This window comes from Doryrhamphus excisus, linkage group LG7 (assembly GCF_037039965.1).
Source record: "Doryrhamphus excisus strain RoL-2023G ecotype Guam linkage group LG7, RoL_Dexc_Guam_v1.1, whole genome shotgun sequence".
Classification (NCBI taxonomy): Eukaryota; Metazoa; Chordata; class Actinopteri; order Syngnathiformes; family Syngnathidae; genus Doryrhamphus; species Doryrhamphus excisus.
This window is the reverse complement of record NC_136363.1, coordinates 20,393,833-20,411,401: the sequence shown is the minus strand read 5'-3', so window position 1 is coordinate 20,411,401 and position 17,569 is coordinate 20,393,833. Positions and strand designations below refer to the sequence as shown.

General features: G+C 44.9%; 2 protein-coding genes across 3 annotated transcripts in view; both read left to right on the top strand.

Moving 5' to 3' along the window:
- Positions 1-5,641: 5,641 nt before the first annotated feature.
- On the top strand, positions 5,642-7,882 carry LOC131108787 (transcriptional regulator Myc-like). The gene is made up of 3 exons (XM_058060108.2): positions 5,642-5,841; positions 5,977-6,751; positions 6,827-7,882. The coding sequence occupies exons 2-3, from the start codon at positions 6,016-6,018 to the stop codon at positions 7,486-7,488; spliced, it is 1,398 nt and encodes a 465-aa protein (XP_057916091.2). The 5' UTR covers positions 5,642-5,841; positions 5,977-6,015; the 3' UTR covers positions 7,489-7,882.
- An 854-nt stretch (positions 7,883-8,736) lies between these two features.
- Positions 8,737-17,569, top strand: part of LOC131109127 (uncharacterized) — a 50,778-nt gene continuing 41,945 nt past the window's right edge. For both annotated transcript variants that reach the window (XR_013627805.1, XM_078792389.1), the window contains exon 1: positions 8,737-8,877. The gene's annotated coding sequence lies outside the window, so the exon portion shown is untranslated. The remainder of the gene's footprint in view (positions 8,878-17,569) is intronic.

The following is a 17,569-nucleotide window of genomic DNA, read 5'->3' as shown; positions in this document are numbered from 1 at the left end:
CTGTGAGTCCCGCGGCGGCAGGAGCCGAGGCGCTCCGGTGGCGGCGGCGCGTCACAACAACGCGTCGATGGGGCCGAGCGAAGGCGAAGGTCGGTGGAAATCTCCGAGAGCGCGCATCTTCCTTGCAAATCATCAGGAGGAGGAGGAGGGAGGAAGGGATGGGGGAGGAGAGTGCCAGCTAGGAAGGAGGGGAGGGGGGGGGGCAAGGTGACATCAAACTGCACCCAATTCGACAAAGAACACCAAGGGGAGGGTCCAGTCCTGCACCCTCAACCACTGTACGGACATCTACAGCGTGTTTACAGCATATTTAAGGCTAATTACACGCCTCTACTGTATTTCAATGACGCCACATGTGACGTCAACTGGCCTTGGCTCTGCAATCTGAGCATGCGCACCGGACACTCACCTCAACTGCATTGCTAGCAGTGTTTACGTCAACGTTTTCATTATTTTATACAGTGTTTACATTGATGGCTGAAATACTGACGCATGCTCACCACTGTCAAATGCTGGCCCCTGGTGGACAGAATTATAAGGTCACTATTTGACCCTAATTCATGTATGTATGTATGTACACAGTCCCAATGCAAATAGTCATTTTTTTTTTAGATTAAGTGTTTACAACAAATGTCGTTTCAAACCTCCTTTAGAAAATGGAACACTGGAGTTCAATCTTCTGCACAAAGTTTGAGTCAAACCAAAATAACTACTCACTGATCCAAAAAAAGCTTGTGTTTTTGTGCTCATTATGTAACGTAACACAGCCGTGACCTCTGTTCAGCTTGTAAACACTGTCTGAGGAAACACCCCACATAAAAATCTAACATATTGCACTTTTGCTTTGTATGTTTTGTATCAACAGATCAAGAAATTGTTGATACAAATGTGAATATCAGGTTGTGCATTGGAATGGTAATGGTTTCATTTCAATTTGGGTCCCAATGTTGACCCCTGAGGTACGCCACACAATATATATATTAGCTTAGTTACTATGCACATATAGCTTTACAGTTATCCTGCTATTTCAACATAACATTGCTTTTTTTAAACATGCAGGAATGTGTCTGGTAAGGGGAAGTATGCATTTAAAGAAGCTCTTCACCTCATTCAAAAAAAAAAAAAAAGTTGTTTGTGCATATGACTGGTGCCTGAGGGAGTTCTGTGCAGTACTTTTACCAGTCGCCACACACTTTTACTGGCAGGCATGCCTTTCCTTCACGGCGCTAAGTAAAGTCAGATGTGTGCATACAAGCAGATGGCTAAATTATCCAAAAATGTCAGCGCTGTTTCTTTTACAACGTGGGCACAAATGGTCACTGATGTAAGCTGTTCTAGTGAACACTGCTGTTGTATTTTAGGATGGCTCCAAAATGATGTTTTTTATGTGTTTATAGTTTTGAGCAGGCTTGAGCTTTTGTAGAGTGAACCAATAAAACATTTACATCTAGGAAATGATGAATGAATGAATTAGACCCTTCCAATTGATGTGATTGTGCCATTAAAGTAACAAACTGATACTAAGTTCACTACACTGAAAAGCTCTTGTGGGTGTTTAGCTGCTGAAATCCGCCATCTAGTGGTGATTTGAGGCAATTTGAAGCAGTAAGTCTTTTAATGAAATGTACTGTATATTCTGTCTTGCAGGTTTCTCACTGCCACCTCATGTCTTTGTTGGGAACAGTCACGTCTTCAGTGACGGTAAAATTTATTCATTTAATTCACTATTTATATGCATTTCAGGTTGTTCATGCACTCATTCATTCATTTTCTACCGCTTTTTCCTCACGAGGGTCGCAGAGGGTGCTGGAGACGGGCGAGAGGCGGGGTACACCCTGGACTGGTCGCCAGCCAATCACAGGGCACATATAGGCAAACAACCATTCAAACTCACATTCATACCTATGGACAAATTAGAGTCCCCAATTAACCTAGCATGTTTTTGGAATGTGGGAAGGACCCGGAGAAAACCCACGCATGCACGGGGAGAACATGCAAACTCCACACAGAGATGGCCGAGGGTGGGATTGAACCCTGGTCTCCTAGCTGTGAGGTCTGCGCACTAGCCACTCGATCACCGTGCAGCCCCCTCCTGGAACTAGAACCACTCAATTTGTCTTTTCCGAGATCGCAATTGAACAGCCTCATAATTCCTTCATCACACATGTTGTCAGTCTCTCTCTAGTTGCAGTTCTTGTCACTTTTGCCTGGAGGAAAATTAGCTATTTAGCTTGACTAATTCTCATGGGGTAGTAGTCCAGCGTTTTGAAACCCGTTGGTGATAGTGGACTAGTTTTTTTGCTGAAAAACTCACATTTGGAGTCCAGAGACCAGAAACTAGAAACAAGGATGCCAGCACAAGTAAAGTGGCAAAGAGACTAATAGGCGAGCGATCAAAGAAGTGTGGTGTCATCGCTTTGTTTTGTGATGACATCATAACGTAACTTGGCAACATAACAGTAAGAATGTCAGCACACGCTCATTCGTGTGTACTTGAACATAGTACTTTTATATCTAAATACACAACGATTCTGGTTGGCAACCCTACCCAGCTGTCTTTAGGCGAGAGGTGCGGTACACCCTGGACTGGTTGTAAAAATGTCTAAATGAACTAAAACACCCATATAAGGCATTCAAAAGACGCATTCATAGACGTTGATGAAATGTAAAACACACTTTTTATTCTGTTTCAGTAATATTCGGTGAGACACACAAGCACCAGACTTGGTTATCACAGCAACATGTTTGAATGATCTCACAACAGGCACAGTAATCTCTAGGCTACACTTCCTGTCCACGCGTCATTCTGCTCCACTCGGGAGTAACATAGTAACATGTTAAAACGAAAAAGTTATCCCATTCAGTGTGGAAGTGGTAAGTTTTGGGCTTAAGTTTAGAAGAAATAATTTAGAAGGCAGTCGAGTGGTTAGCGCGCAGACCTCACAGCTAGGAGACCCGAGTTCAATCCCACCCTCGGCCATCTGTGTGGAGTTTGCACGTTAGGTTAATTAGCGACTCCAAATTGTCCATAGGTATGAATGTGAGTGTGAATGGTTGTTTGTCTATATGTGCCCTGTGATTGGCTGGCCACCAGTCCAGGGTGTACCCCGCCTCTTGCCCGAAGACAGCTGGGATAGGCTCCAGCACCCCCGCGACCCTCGTGAGGATAAGCGGTAGAAAATGAATGAATAAATGAATTTTGATGCTAACTTGCTAGTGTGACTTTAATAATGTTAAAACCAGTGAATGATTTTTGCTAGTCTTAGCAGTTAACCGAGTGAGTGAGACGGCCACCAGATATGCCATTTGTGTGTCTGTGTGTGTGTGTGTGTGTGTAACGTTACGCTGATGATAGGACGCTGGCTCTCATCCAGCGGGGCACACTCGCTGTCAATAATTAATGACACAATTAGCTCAGGAGCAGTTTGACACAAGGGCCGCTCCTCTCATCGATGAGCGACTCAGCGGAACAAGTATTGATTTTCTGCCTCATTTCAGGGCACGACTGCTGAGTCATGTCCATGCAAAGTGGCAGGCTATGAATGATTTGTGTTTGTCAGTGTATTATTTGCTGTGTAGCTCATCTTGTGTCTATTGTTGTCGTCGTTACAAGAGGCTGGCGTCGTATCAGAGAGAGAGAGGGGGGAACGATGTTGCAATGCTTTGGCCTATGAAGAAAACTCATTTCGGCCATTTTTAATTGTGATCTTGTGCTTTTGATCACTACCCAAGACATATGAGCTTTGATTGACATGTAAATTTAGAGCTTTGCCTTTGGGCCCTGCTCGCTCTTTACCACAATAGACTAATCACTGCAGAAGCCGCACCTATCGATCTCCAGGTTCCATCCTTCCCCAACCCAATTTCCCCCATTTTTTTCTTCTAGTTATGACTTTGTTCCACTCATATTTTGACTCTATTCTTGTCAGATTACTGCTTATTAATCAATTCATGTTGTTGTGTTTAGCTTTTGTGTTAAATTCTATTTTTACAGTGTACCACAAGCCGATAAAAAGACATCCACCGGCCCCTGGGCCACATTTTGAACACCCCAGACCGAGTAACGAATTTCAAATGAAATAATCCACAAATTCTCTCGAATTGTCCACTACATTTGACCATATCCAGCCTTGAACAGCGACATCATGCGAGGTTAGCCTATGCACTAAAGAAAATCTACATGATCACGTGACTAGCATTTTAAGATGTGTAGTGAAGCCTTTGAACCCCCACCCCCCCCGCCCCCTCCATAAAAAGCAAGCATTTGAGTGCCTCTTCACTTTTTTTTGACAGCATGATTATCGCACAGGTGTGCCTTAGGTTGGCCACAATAAAAGGCCACTCCAAAATGTGCACTTTATTTTTATTGCGAGGGACATGAATTATGAATGTGCTCAAACACAGATTTGCCTCATGGGGGGGGGGGGGGCTTTAAGTGCCGGCTCTAGTGAATTACACACGAAGAAAATTTGCCTGGCAACACCACAGTTTGACAGACAGGTTCCCGTAGCTATTGATTGAAGGATATATCTTTGTATTGCTATTACAGCGAGGTCTCGTTCTAATAGTCTGCTTAGCTCAATTACAGTTGTTTAGGTTTATGATTTCAGCATGTGTGTGTGTGCTTTATTTTGGAAGGACACAGTCAGCTGTTTGCAATGACACTAATTAGTTACTGCTAATTAGTTACAATTGCTACTTGAATAAGGGGAGCTTGTATTTAATCAAAAAGATTACAAAATTGTCATAATATCATTGTTAAAAGGACATTATCAATAATAGTGTAATGTTTCTATACACTACCTTTGTGGAAAAAAAAACATTTTAATTTCCTTTCTTAATTAGCTTTGATTTATTGACGCTCAAAGTCATTGCAGTACTTCAAACGGCCAGCAGGGGGTGCTCCAACTCCGCCCATCTCCATCCGGCGGCAGAGGAGCCGCAGAGGAGCTTCCGCCACATTCAAACTCCGAAAGCACGCCTGATTTGCTTTAACTGCTTCCTTCCTGTGACTAATTAGCACCAATCTATCCATCATCCACTCTGACACCGGCTTTTCCCTTACGGAGGTAACGCTTGCACTTGTGCAAATGTTGTGCAAATGGCGTCTTCACCTGTTCGAGCCTGCAACCGTTTACGCTTTATGCTATTAAGTCGTCTAATATTTAGCCACAAATGTGGATTCGTTTTGGCTAGGGGTTGTGTTGTGGTATTTATAACATTATTTGCGTGTAATGTAATTATTTGTGCAAAAAAAAACTGCTGCAGTGCTAATAATGAATCTTGCTAGGCTAGGCCACATTAATATGACTTGCATGCCTTCAGTCAATGGAGGCGCCACTCTACTATGGCCACGCCCACTTTCCCCTCTGCTTGACCTGACGTATCAATGCGTAAAGCTAGTACCTTCAAGTACTGTATTCATAAAAAAACACTCTTTTTGGGTACAAATCTTCTTCTTTTGGGGTGTATAATTGAAAAAAGAGAATACGCCAGAGGGGGTTAATAGTCGTTTTCGATGTAGGTTATAAAGTAGGGGAAAAAAGAGGGGAGGTTGGGGACTAGCCTCAGCGGGCGGAGAGAGGTAGTGACGCGGCTGCTTATAAAGCCTCGTTGCCGGGGTCTCAGCTGTGATTCTCAAGCCGCTCATGACACACGGAGCTTGGCCACTGCCGGCCGGCTCGCTCGCTTCTACCGGCTCCTCATGCGCGATTTCCCCGCAGGAAGGATTTAATGTCCAGGGAGGACGCTGGTGGATTTGTATTACGCGTATTTTTTTTTTGTTGTTGTTGTTGCAATTTGGGCTTATTGTGTCGCGTCTTCGGTTCTGCACTTTAAACGGTAAGCCGGACAATGACTGTACTTCAAACACGTTTAGTTCCAGGACACCTGCTGCTCCATGCATGCAAAGCGTGCACACTTTTTTTTTGTGCATGTTTGAACTTGCCGACTAACCTCCACGTTTTGCTTTTGCAGCTTCAGCGTGGACGAGAGACCCCACCGGGCACCGCCATCATGCCGCTGAGCTCAAGTTTAGCGAGTAAGAACTACGACTACGACTACGACTCCCTGCAGCCTTACTTCTACTACAACAACGAGGAGGAGGACTTCTACCCGCAGCAGCTGCAGCCGCCGGCGCCGAGCGAGGACATCTGGAAGAAATTCGAGCTCTTGCCCACCCCTCCTCTGTCGCCGAGCCGGCGGCCGTCTCTGTCCAGCCTGTACCCTTCCACTGCGGACCAGCTGGAGATGGTGAGCGAGTTCCTGGGCGACGACGCAGTCAACCAGAGCATCATCTGCGACGCGGACTACTCTCAGACGTTCCTCAAGTCCATCATCATCCAGGACTGCATGTGGAGCGGTTTCTCTGCAGCCGCCAAGCTCAAGAAGGTGGTGTCGGAGCAGCTTGCCTCCTTGCAGGCTGTCCGGAGAGAGTCCACGGCTAACATCAGCAGCAGCAGCGTCCCCACGACCATCACCGCCACCAGCAATGCCTCTGCCGTGTCGTCTGGGGCGGCGGCCATCGCTGCCTCCGCTTCTGAGGGGGGCTCCGAGCCTACGGGTGTCGCCACTTGGAAGCTGAGCAGCAGCTACCTGCAGGACCTTAACACCTCAGCGTCGGAATGCATTGACCCTTCAGTGGTGTTCCCTTACCCTGTGGCGGAGACGCCTAAGCAGAGCGGGTCCCCTTGTCGGGATTCGGGACGGGACATGCCGGCCCACAGCGGCAGCAGCAGTTGCAGCGACTCGGGTAAGAACTCTCACATCACGGCTTCATGTCCGGAGGTGGTTCTGGTAGATGATAAATGTCATGTGTTTGTTGCAGAAGAGGATGATGATGATGATGATGATGAGGAGGAGGACCACGACGACGACGACGAGGAGGAGGAGGATGAGGAGATTGATGTAGTGACGGTGGAGAAGCGGCAGGCGGTGAAAAGATGCGACCCCGGCCCAGCGGAGACCCGACACCCCAGCCCACTGGTGCTGAAGAGGTGCCATGTCTCCACCCACCAGCACAACTACGCCGCCCACCCACCCAGCAGGCACGAGCAGCCGGCTGTCAAGAGGCTCAAGCTGGAAGGCGCTTCAGGAGGAGGAGGAGGAGGAGGAGGAGGAGGAGGAGGGGGCGGTGGTGGCGGCATGATCATAGTAAGCCAGAGCCGTGTCCTTAAACAGATCAGCAGCAACCGCAAGTGCTCCAGCCCCCGCACGTCCGACACGGAGGACCACAACAAGCGACGGACTCACAACGTGCTGGAGCGCCAGCGGAGGAACGAGCTCAAGCTGAGCTTCTTCGCCCTACGGGACGAGATCCCCGAGGTGGCAAACAACGAGAAAGCGGCCAAGGTGGTGATCCTGAAGAAGGCAGCCGAGTGCATCTGCAGCATGCAGTCCGACGAGCACAGACTGCAGTCCCTCAAGGAGCAGCTGAGGAGGAAGAGCGAACTTTTAAAGCAGAGACTCTTGCAGCTGCAGAGCGCTTAAAACTTCTTTTTCTTCTGTTGGCCTTTTTTTTTTTGTTCTGTTTTTTTTTTATATGCAAGTTCAAGACTGTACAGTTGTTGCATGCAAATGCAGGAAATAAGGATGTTTGGAATCATTGTTTGATTTCCATGTTGAAACTGCCTCAATTGAAGTTATGGTTGGATTTAAATATTTAAAGTTTATTTTATTAATAAAATATAAAAAAATGGTGCTTCACAGTTCAGTAGGAGCCCAAATTAAAATATACATTTTTATGTTTTTGTATATAATTAATATTTCCTAAGAAAATGTATTTTTGGATCTCAATTGTCTGGATGTTCAGACTCGGTGTTTGTTTTTTTTCATTATGTTCCTAGATTCTTTTTTCAAATATAAAAAAAATGGTTCTTGGATTGGTGCCTCCTTTTCTTGCTTGGTACGGGTGGATTTGGGGTTCATGTTGAACTATGTGGAACTAATTTACTCATATTTAGGCTTTCATGACCGCTAATGCTAACACTTTTGAGCAAGGAGAGTAAGTTTGATCTGTTTCTTTCTGATCAGGAATTGACTTTGACCTGTGTTGCACTGAAAACAAAAGGAAAGTACTTAATTAATGGCATCCCGCTCAAATAAACACACTTGCAACACTTAATAGTTGAAAAACAATATATACTGTCAATGAAAACAGGATATATATGCAATCCAGAGTGCATTATTTACCTTTAAGGACACTGGACTGCCCTAAAAATGTCTACTATAGTCCCTTCTTACTGTCCTTTAACCACAAAAACAGTAGTGGACGCAGCTGTCATAAGAAACTTACATCTTAATTATGTATTAATCATAGTTTTTGTTGGCATACTTTTCACCCTCAACCCATTTAGCCCCTCAAATTCTGCCTTAAAATCTAATTTACTTATTTTTAAAATTATATTTCTACTCCAATCCAATATTTTCAATTAGCAACCAATTGGAATGTATTTGCTGCTGTTGCTAGGCGGAGATGATGGAAGCCACACTCTTCAATGCCCCACAGGTCAATAGGAAACAGTACATAAAAGCCACGCCCACTTGGCTGTAAGAACCCGGAAATATAAACTCGTAAAAAAACACTACAATAATGATGGGACAACTTTTAGTGTATATTCCAAAGTTATTTGCTGTTTAATGCAATCATAGAAAAACTAAATGATTACAGTGACGTCATCAATGAGCATCGAGTCCCTGCGTGTGTGGTCGTGACGTCACGTCGCGTCCTGTCCTCAGCTCGCCTCTCTGAGCGCGTGCTGAGAGGACGAGAGCACATGGAAGTCACGTCGAGATTATTTTTTCGGCCACATTGCTGCAAACAAGACAAAAGGGATTACAAAGGTGCCATTTTTAAAGCAGGAGAAAGACTATGACACGGTAAGAGTTTGTTTAGGATTGTTTTTTTTCTTCCTCTCGCTACTTTCACGTGCAATGCACTGTTTATCGATCGACTTCTCAGTTTGGATGATGCTAACTTCATTTAATGCTATTACCGCTGCTGCACAATGTCAGTTTTTCTACATTTTATGTGTCTTTGCTGGTTTACTGCTGTTTATTTGCGCTACAATGAAGCTAACGCAGGCTTCTGTTGTTAGCAATGTGACTCATTATGTTATCAACGCAGCTGTGCATCATTTGAAGCAGCATTGTTGTGGACAAACCGTAAAACACTTATAATTCAGTGTTTGTACAACTGCAATATGACATATGGAACACAAAGATATTAGTATTATTACTGTTATTGTCATTATGGAGTGGAATTGTGGGTTTTAAACGTGGCTTGGATCCTTTTTGACAGCTAGTCAGTTTACAAGCAGTACGGATTACAGTGATTTGTTCAATCACAACTTTATTGACAAGTTTGTTTCAACTTTGTTTATACGCAGCTGCAATCAAAGGCATGTAACAAATACATGTTATTTTTACATTCTTTACTGTTACAAGTGTAAAAAGTAGTTAATCACCGTCAAACAATACCCTATTAAAAATATATATATATATTACTTTTTCAACAAGCTTACTTCCTGTGTATATTATATTCATCTTGTTGGTTGTTGCGGCCACTGCTTGTTGTTGTTGCAAGTTTAACATTCAGTTAATGAATGGCTTTCAGCCCTCTTGACACCTTGCCAGCCGCTATCAGCTGATGCAGTGATTTATTCAACCACAACTTTATTACACAGCTTCATTTAGCTAACAAGCTTACCTTTGGAGTATATTCTCCCCATGTAGAGGCTGCTGCTTTTTTTTGGGTTGCAGAAAAGCCAAATAAAAAGCACAACACATGATGGTGGCTAGTGTAATTTTGTTTTATTTTTAGCTAATCAAAGTAGCCGCAACTTACTTAACATTCAGTTTGAGATTTTAGCTTTTTTTTTTTGTTTCATCTGCATGCAGCGGGAGCATCAACATGCCACGTATCGTCATCAAAGCCATCAAGGATTAGAGAACTTTTTTTTTTTCTCCTGTCGGATTCTCCCAGTAAAGGCGAGAAAGAGGGCAGCTTTTTTTTTTTTTTAAACTGAAGCTTTGGAGTTTGGAAGTGTTTAACATTAAAGGCTGGTCATGGAGTTCAAATGTTGACATAATTACCTTATTTAGCTGCAAAGACCTGATTCCCATGATGGCTGTTACGTGTGTGGAATGGTAGGTTCTTCTCAGATGAGCAGCAGAATTTAAACGGTAGACTGCGGAAGAAGTAATGATAAAACAATTGATCTTCCTGCAAGCTCAGCTCCTTGGCTAGCCAGGTTGTGTTTCTCAGAATCGATAGGGGGTGAAATAGTCCCTGATTTGATGATGATTGCTTCAAGTTGCGGACTTTTGAAATGCGGAAATCTGTACAAGTTTGACTTGTTGATGCACAGATTTGACCTTCAACCCGAGCTGCCTCGGTGTACCTTGCGATGAGCGTTTAAAGTTTTAAAATAATTTTAAATTAAAAAATTTAAATGAAAACATTACAATTTTTATATATATTTTTTTGTTTTACACAAAAATACAAAAAAAATTGCAAAAAAATGGATTATGCATTACAAACTGATTGTACCTCCTGAAGGCCGACGCCAAAATCTTATATTTATTACATGTAGGCCTGTCACAATAATCAATAAATCAATTAACCACACAATAAATTAAAAACAAACTCTATAATTTAGCATTTGTATGTGTTTGTTTTCCTTTTCTTTCAAACAGGCTGGCTGACAAGAGGGTTCACTGTGCAACTGTCTCAGTATCTGGGCGTGTTGGTTCTATAGCGGAGTGAACAGAGTGATGGAACCCTCCTGTCTGTCATTCATTGGGGAGAGGCGGGGCGCTGACTCGGTGTGTGCAATGCCTAGCTACGTGTATCCCGTTTTTTTCTATTCATTTCCATCACGATCCACTAATAACAGGCGTGGACGTCACGGAGGAGAGCGGCATTTGTTTCATGTGACATGACTCACGCCGCATGGGCAAACAATGCGCTCTCTGCTCACCTCGGGCGTGGTGAAGCCTGACCTACATCCCTGTTTACGTACCAAGGGTGAAAGGAAGCATAGACACATCTTTTAATGAGCTGTTGCTGCTTCCTAAATCCTAGTATTGCTGGTGGAGTATACAGTAAATTTCGAGGTATTTATTTACTTCAACTGAAATAAGGACAGGCCGTTAATTTAGGCTTTAAATTAAATTTAATGTTAATTATTTAGCTTGAGGAATGATCAAAATTTTCGGCGACTACATCGGAGCATTTAATGTTTTTATTTTTTTGGTATCGTCTTCAATTTTGAGAAGGTTCTGCTATCTTATAATGTCAAAGTACAGTTAACATTTTAGCCGGTGGGATACATTGTGGTTGTCTATGACCTGACAACACACCATACAGTTAATTATTTGATTAATTTAGTATTAAGTACAAATTTTTACCACATTTCCTGAAAAGAGGTTGCCTCAAGAGGCAGCAAGGAGTAGCATCACGCTGCTAAGCGCCATAGAAAAAGTTTTTAATAATTTTATGTGCAGTAGGTTTCTGCAACCGGCAAAGATGATGAAGCCTCAGTAAGTACTCCATTATTTATCTTAATAAAAAAAATATATACGATAAACAAGTCAATTTATGGCAATAGAATTTATGGCCTAACGTGCCATTTGTGCAAGATCAAGGGACTTTTTGCTCATGGGGGATTTGTTTCAGTCTTTGGTGGTCTCTCAGCCTTGTAATACATGAAAAACCATTATGACGACAATGCCACTGAATCAAATAGAAAGTTACCGTTCCATATGCATGAGTCTGAGAGCTTTGTGGAAGGTTCTTTTGTGCATCTCAATGGCGGCTAATTCATCTTTATTTATGACGGCGACCGGCAGACGGTCCGGCAGTGGATCACATGTTGCCGTCGCAGAGTTCACCGAGCTCGTTTAATGACCATTTAAAGCACAGCTAATGAAATATTAATTGTGTCTCGACGGCGCCCCGCTCTCTCCATCGCTCGCTCGTCAGGGGTTGAAGGTCAGGCTTCGCTCCGTCCGGCGGAATCCATCACATTGATTAAAAAGTTCCAACGGAAAGGTTAATGTACTTTTAGACCTGGATGGATGTGACGCGAGCGGGGGCAGAGGGGGGGGTGTTTGAGTGACGGATGGCCACGTCAAGGTGTCTTTAGGGAGGAAAAAACCAGCAGCTCCCAGTCAGATGGCGCGTTTAGGTGTCGCAGGACTCCGGATGCTCACCACATGTCAAGTCAAGTCCTTGGCTTGTCAGAGATGGTTTAGCCACGCCCCCTACCCCCATTATCTCACTTGCCACGTTTTTGTTTCTTCGTTTTTCTTGGCGGACAGTTGCAAAAACACAGCAAGTGACACCAGAAGCTGCCTCCAGCTGACGCCTGGCCTCGCTAATGGAGATACAGCGTGAGGAAGAGGAGGAGGAGCGGCGCCGGCGACGCGTCACTGCGAGCTCATCCTGGTTCTGATTAATGGAGCCCGTCTGCCGCGAGGAACACGCCGCTTTTTCCCCCATTGACTGAAGCTACTGTTTATTTGCGCAAAACAGATGGGCCCCTCAGGGGTCCCCCCCGGCACATTATGCAAGCCACCCTCCTTGGCGCGCTCGGCATCCTTCCAGAAGGTTCTTCAGCAAGGACACCTGACCTTCACACGACCCCTTAAGCTAAGACGCTACGCTGCGCTGCCATTGGCTAGTGTCTCCTATTCTTCAGTTGAGTTGATGGAGTTTAGCCGTAGCATCAAGTGGCGATTCCAGCACCAGTGCTAATTGAACAGTTCCTCTCTTCAAAGACTGTTTTTGTGTGCCACAACACACACACACACACACACACACACACACAAACACACACACCTCGTCTGAACTGAAGCAGGCAGCAGTTTTCGCATTTGTGATTCTAATCGTCACTCGTGCCAACTTAGATGAGACGGAAAAGCTTTCAGATTGCGATAAATGAATCTCCAGTTTGGACGATTTGGAAGAGACCCGGCGATTTGCTACCATTGATGGATTGAACGTTGGGGGGGGGGGGGGGGGGGATTATTGTTGGAGTTTCTCTGTCGGTGACGTCTGACATTGTTTGCGTCTTCCTGCTGATGGCTGTCCTTCTTTTCACCATTGCTGCTGATTCACCACAGATTAGCTCGCTGATGTCTTTGTTTCCCTTCGGAGGCGACACAAAGTCCTTGCGTTATTGGATGGCGGCGTGTGAAGGAGGAGCTTAAATTGACTTTAAGCTGACTTTACTGGACATCACGGAAAGGCTAAAGCATCTTCTTTCGTCAACATTCAACTTCCTTCGGAACACGTTGTCAACTGAGTTTTTGGGTGTTGTTGGCATACTTGGGAAGCGTTGTTCAGTCTTATGTCACATGACATCATGTCACATGACATGTCCAGGGTGTACCCCGCCTCTCGCCCAAAGTCAGCTCGGATAGGCTCCAGCATACCCCCACAACCCTAGCGAGTATAAGCATCATAGAAAATGGATGGATGGACTCCCAATCTAGTGACTTTATTTAAATGTTATTTGACACACAAGGGCTGCAGCTAATGATTATTTTCTTAGTCGATTAATCTGAAGCTTGTTTTGATTAATTAGGCCCTCGATGGACCAAATCAGTAACGCAAACAGTGGTTCGGTCCACAGCATATCAGAAAAGGGGCAAAAATATCCATCACTGTCTGAGTCGATTAATCTGAAGCTTGTTTAGATTAATTAGGCCCTTGATGAATCATATGAATAACACAAACAGTTAGTGGTTTGGTCCACAGCATATCATAAAAGGGGCAAAAATATCCATCACTGTCTGAGTCGATTAATCTGGAGCTTGTTTAGATTAATCAGGCCCTCGATGGACCAAATCAGTAACACAAACAGTTAGTGGTTTGGTCCACGGCATATGAGAAAAGGGGCAAAAATATCCATCACTGTCTGAGTCGATTAATCTGGAGCTTGTTTAGATTAATTAGGCCCTCAATGGACCAAATCGGTAACACAAACAGTCAGTGGTTTGGTCCACAGCATATCAGGAAAGGGGCAAAAATATCTATCACTGTCTGAGTCGATTAATCTGGAACTTGTTTAGATTAATTAGGCCCTCAATGGATATGAATAACACCAACAGTTAGTGGTTTGGTCCGCAGCACACCAAAAAGGGGCAAAAATAGCGATCAGTGCCTTTCGTCGATTAATCTGAACCTTGTTGATTTGATTAAAAGTAATTGGTGAGGTCCTCGATGGACCAAATCAGTAAGAACCAAAGACAGTTTATGGTTTGGTCTGCAACATATCAGAAAATAGACTCTTTTCCAGAGTCACAGCTAATATGTGTGATTATCTTGTTTGGCCTAAAACACAAAGATCTGCTTTTATGAATGAGTCAGTATTCCAGTTGTAAAGCCAAGATTGGCCAGGCTGGGTTTGGAAGAGGAGTTTAACGGGAATGCCCATGATGGGTTTCCCCCCCCCCCCCCCTGTAAAATCCGATTGCCAACATTGCGTCTCATTGTTTGGCGACATTCGGTGTCGTTCTCACAGCTGTTGAGACGGCGTGTTGTCTTTGCGTGGCATGCCCTCACATGGTATCCCAGCCCACCTCTGTTTAATCTCTTTGGTTCCCGGCCAACTGTAAATGCACACATTGCCTCTTTTCAGCCAGACAGCAGCGTCAGCAGGGTCCACCCCGCCCCCCTCCTCTCCATCCCCACAAGCAGACCACCGGCTCCCAGGCATGCCCCGAAAAGGAGGTTCAACCTGTGGGAGAGTACGGCCTGCAACTCGTCAGCCGCTGGAGGTGTTTTGTCTAAAACGTTTCAGTGGAAGTGTGCATTACGTTACATTAAACAAGCAGAGCCCCACCGTGTAAATATTTGTCCTGCTGTGTTTGAGAAGCTTCAAAGGAGCCAACGTCACCATTCACCTTGGCTGGCCGCGGAACGCAGCAAGGAGGTGACCATCCCGTTTGGAGGTGCTCGCACTTTTTAAGGCAGCAGCGAGTCGGCGAATTTGACCTTTATCGTGAATAATGACCCGCTTAGAGTCACAGGGTCGGACTAATGATAGTACAAGTTAATTCCAATGATTGTAACAGTATGCAAACCAAGACAGTGTATGAAAACTGAGGTGAAATTTTAAAGTGAAGTTTTATTCCATGTGATTTACATTAATTCATTTCAAATTGAATTGAAATAAGCTTTACAAAAATGTGTTTACTTTAATTACTTGCTAAAAACAATTTTACCGTGTCAATCTAGAATAATATTGTCAAAGTATCAGATTGGGAAAAGGCCAAAACTGCCGAGTTATCGTCTATAACCACAGCGGAAACGTCTCAAACTGCTTCTTTTTTAATGACTGCACGTGCTCCACTCCAATACTCACCTTTTTTGTGACATTTAGATGAATTGCGTATATTTTCAATATGATCCCAATCAGATGATCCAGGTGGACCCAGTCAGACAAGGTGCCGTCACGGGAAAATGTCACGCTGGGGGGGGAAATGTGTCGGCTGCCATTCAAATATTTATTAAAAATCGAAGGGTTTGTTTGTCCCTAATGAAAAGACTTCATTGGATTGGCAGCTTTTTGGTAAAAAGGATGTAATTCATAACTATAAGTAACTATAAATAAGTCGTCCAGGCCTAATAATTGCGTCGCAGTCCGGGGGGCGGGAGCAAAGGGGTGACCATTCATTCCGAATCTGCACCTGTTGAACGGAGCGTAAGTCTTTCCCGTTTTTACATCTTGAATTTACAGCCCTCAGCTGGAGGGACGACCTTTTCACTCGGGGAGGGGGTGGGGGCGGGTTGATGGCGAGGGGGAGGGGCTGGCAGCTGGGACGACTTCACTGGCTCCTTGTGTAAAAAAGCCACGGAGGCGAGGCTTTTTTTTTTTTTTTCCTGCGCCTTGAACCTGATAGCGCTCTGATTTGACACGGCGTCAGCTGTCAGTTTCCATCTCATTGAGGCGTTTTTTTTTTTTTTTTTCAGATAAAATAAAAGTACATTCATCTGGTCTCGTGGTTGCGCTCTGGCGTCGTTTCAGTCTCATTCATGTGACTCAAAGGAGGCGCGGGAAGAGGCCACTGAAAATGTCACCCGTGCTTTCATATGTTGGCGTCCTTGGCGACAGAAGAGCGTTCATCAAGCGAGCAGCTGTGCGCAGAGAAACCATCGCAATGCTGACTCATTACAAAGAAACGCTCCACCGCCTTTGGTGCGCCCGTGGCTAATTCTCGGGTGCTTCCCCGGTACTGTACGCGGCACAGCTGTCAGTCAGCAAGCCGGTGGGCGACGGGCGGAAATACAGATTGCTAATGAGCTCTTGACCCTGAACTCGGCACCCCGCAGTGCTAAGTGACGACGCTTCCCCGCTGCATCCTCACCGATGGAGGGGGGGTAGTCTTAAGATTAGGACTCTTTCATTCGCTTTAATAGCATCAGTACCATGTTGCTGGGGGTGTCAGGGGGGTTAAAAGTGTCAGACCCAACATTTAACCTCTGCTCTTAAGCGTTCCAAAGGTCAGTTGTGGAAACTTCTTGACTCGGAATACGGTGGCTACGGATATGGTTTTTAATCGGACGTTTTTGCATCTCGTCAAGTCTTCAGTCCCGTTGATTGCGACCCGAAGGTTCCGCAGTAATGAGCGTCTTGTCGATGAAAGATGGGATGTCAGCTCGGCGCGGGAGCAGCCGGCCCGCAGGCCCTGCTGCAGCACATTCCTAATGGGTTTGCATTACGGTGGCGATATGAAGCAGCTGGAGTTCCGACCAGATTAGTAACCGTGACCCGGGCGAGCTGACGTTGCGTTACGTTCAACTAGTTAGAGGCGGCTCGTTGCGGACGGCGTAGCTGCCACAGGGGCGGGCCCGTTGAGAATAAACAACATACTAGACAAATGCCATTAATAACCTTTTGCGTAATCTTGCTAGCTAACAAAATTTTAATGTACAGTAGTCCTTCGCAATATCATGGTTTGATTATGGTTTTGTGTTTGACTAGCCTATTTTTCGTTAAAAAATTGCAAATGTTATGAATTCCTGGCCTAAATAAAGCATTTTCAAACATAAAAAATGTTAAAGGAAAATGTCACATCTATAGTGTCAGTTTATTGCGTCAACAACACCCATGTGACCGATTTTCTTCAATCAAGTCCACATGACGTGGTATCCCCCCGCCCCCTCCCCACCACCCCCGGTACCCCAAAGTCATAGTGAGAAATGTGTCTCACAAGATGTCATGCACCCCGCCCCCCCCCCACACCGCTGTGTTTCGGGCGCCGGTATATAAATATCAAAGACATAGTGCGCCCCTTCTCCGCTTCGGACGCCCGACTTCCACAAATAGGGACCCGGTCACGTGAGCCGGCAAGCTTGCTAGCTATCTCTGATTGCTAGCGTTGGCGCTGTGCCAGTCGGGTCGTGTTGCTTACAACTTTGCTCCCATGTAACATTTAATACTCCAGCCCCCCCTTCACCGGGGACACGTGGCTGCTCATACAGCCAACCCCACGTATGTGGGGTACGTCTCATACAATATGTGGACTATTTAGTGGCTCTTCATTAGGAACAGCCAAAACC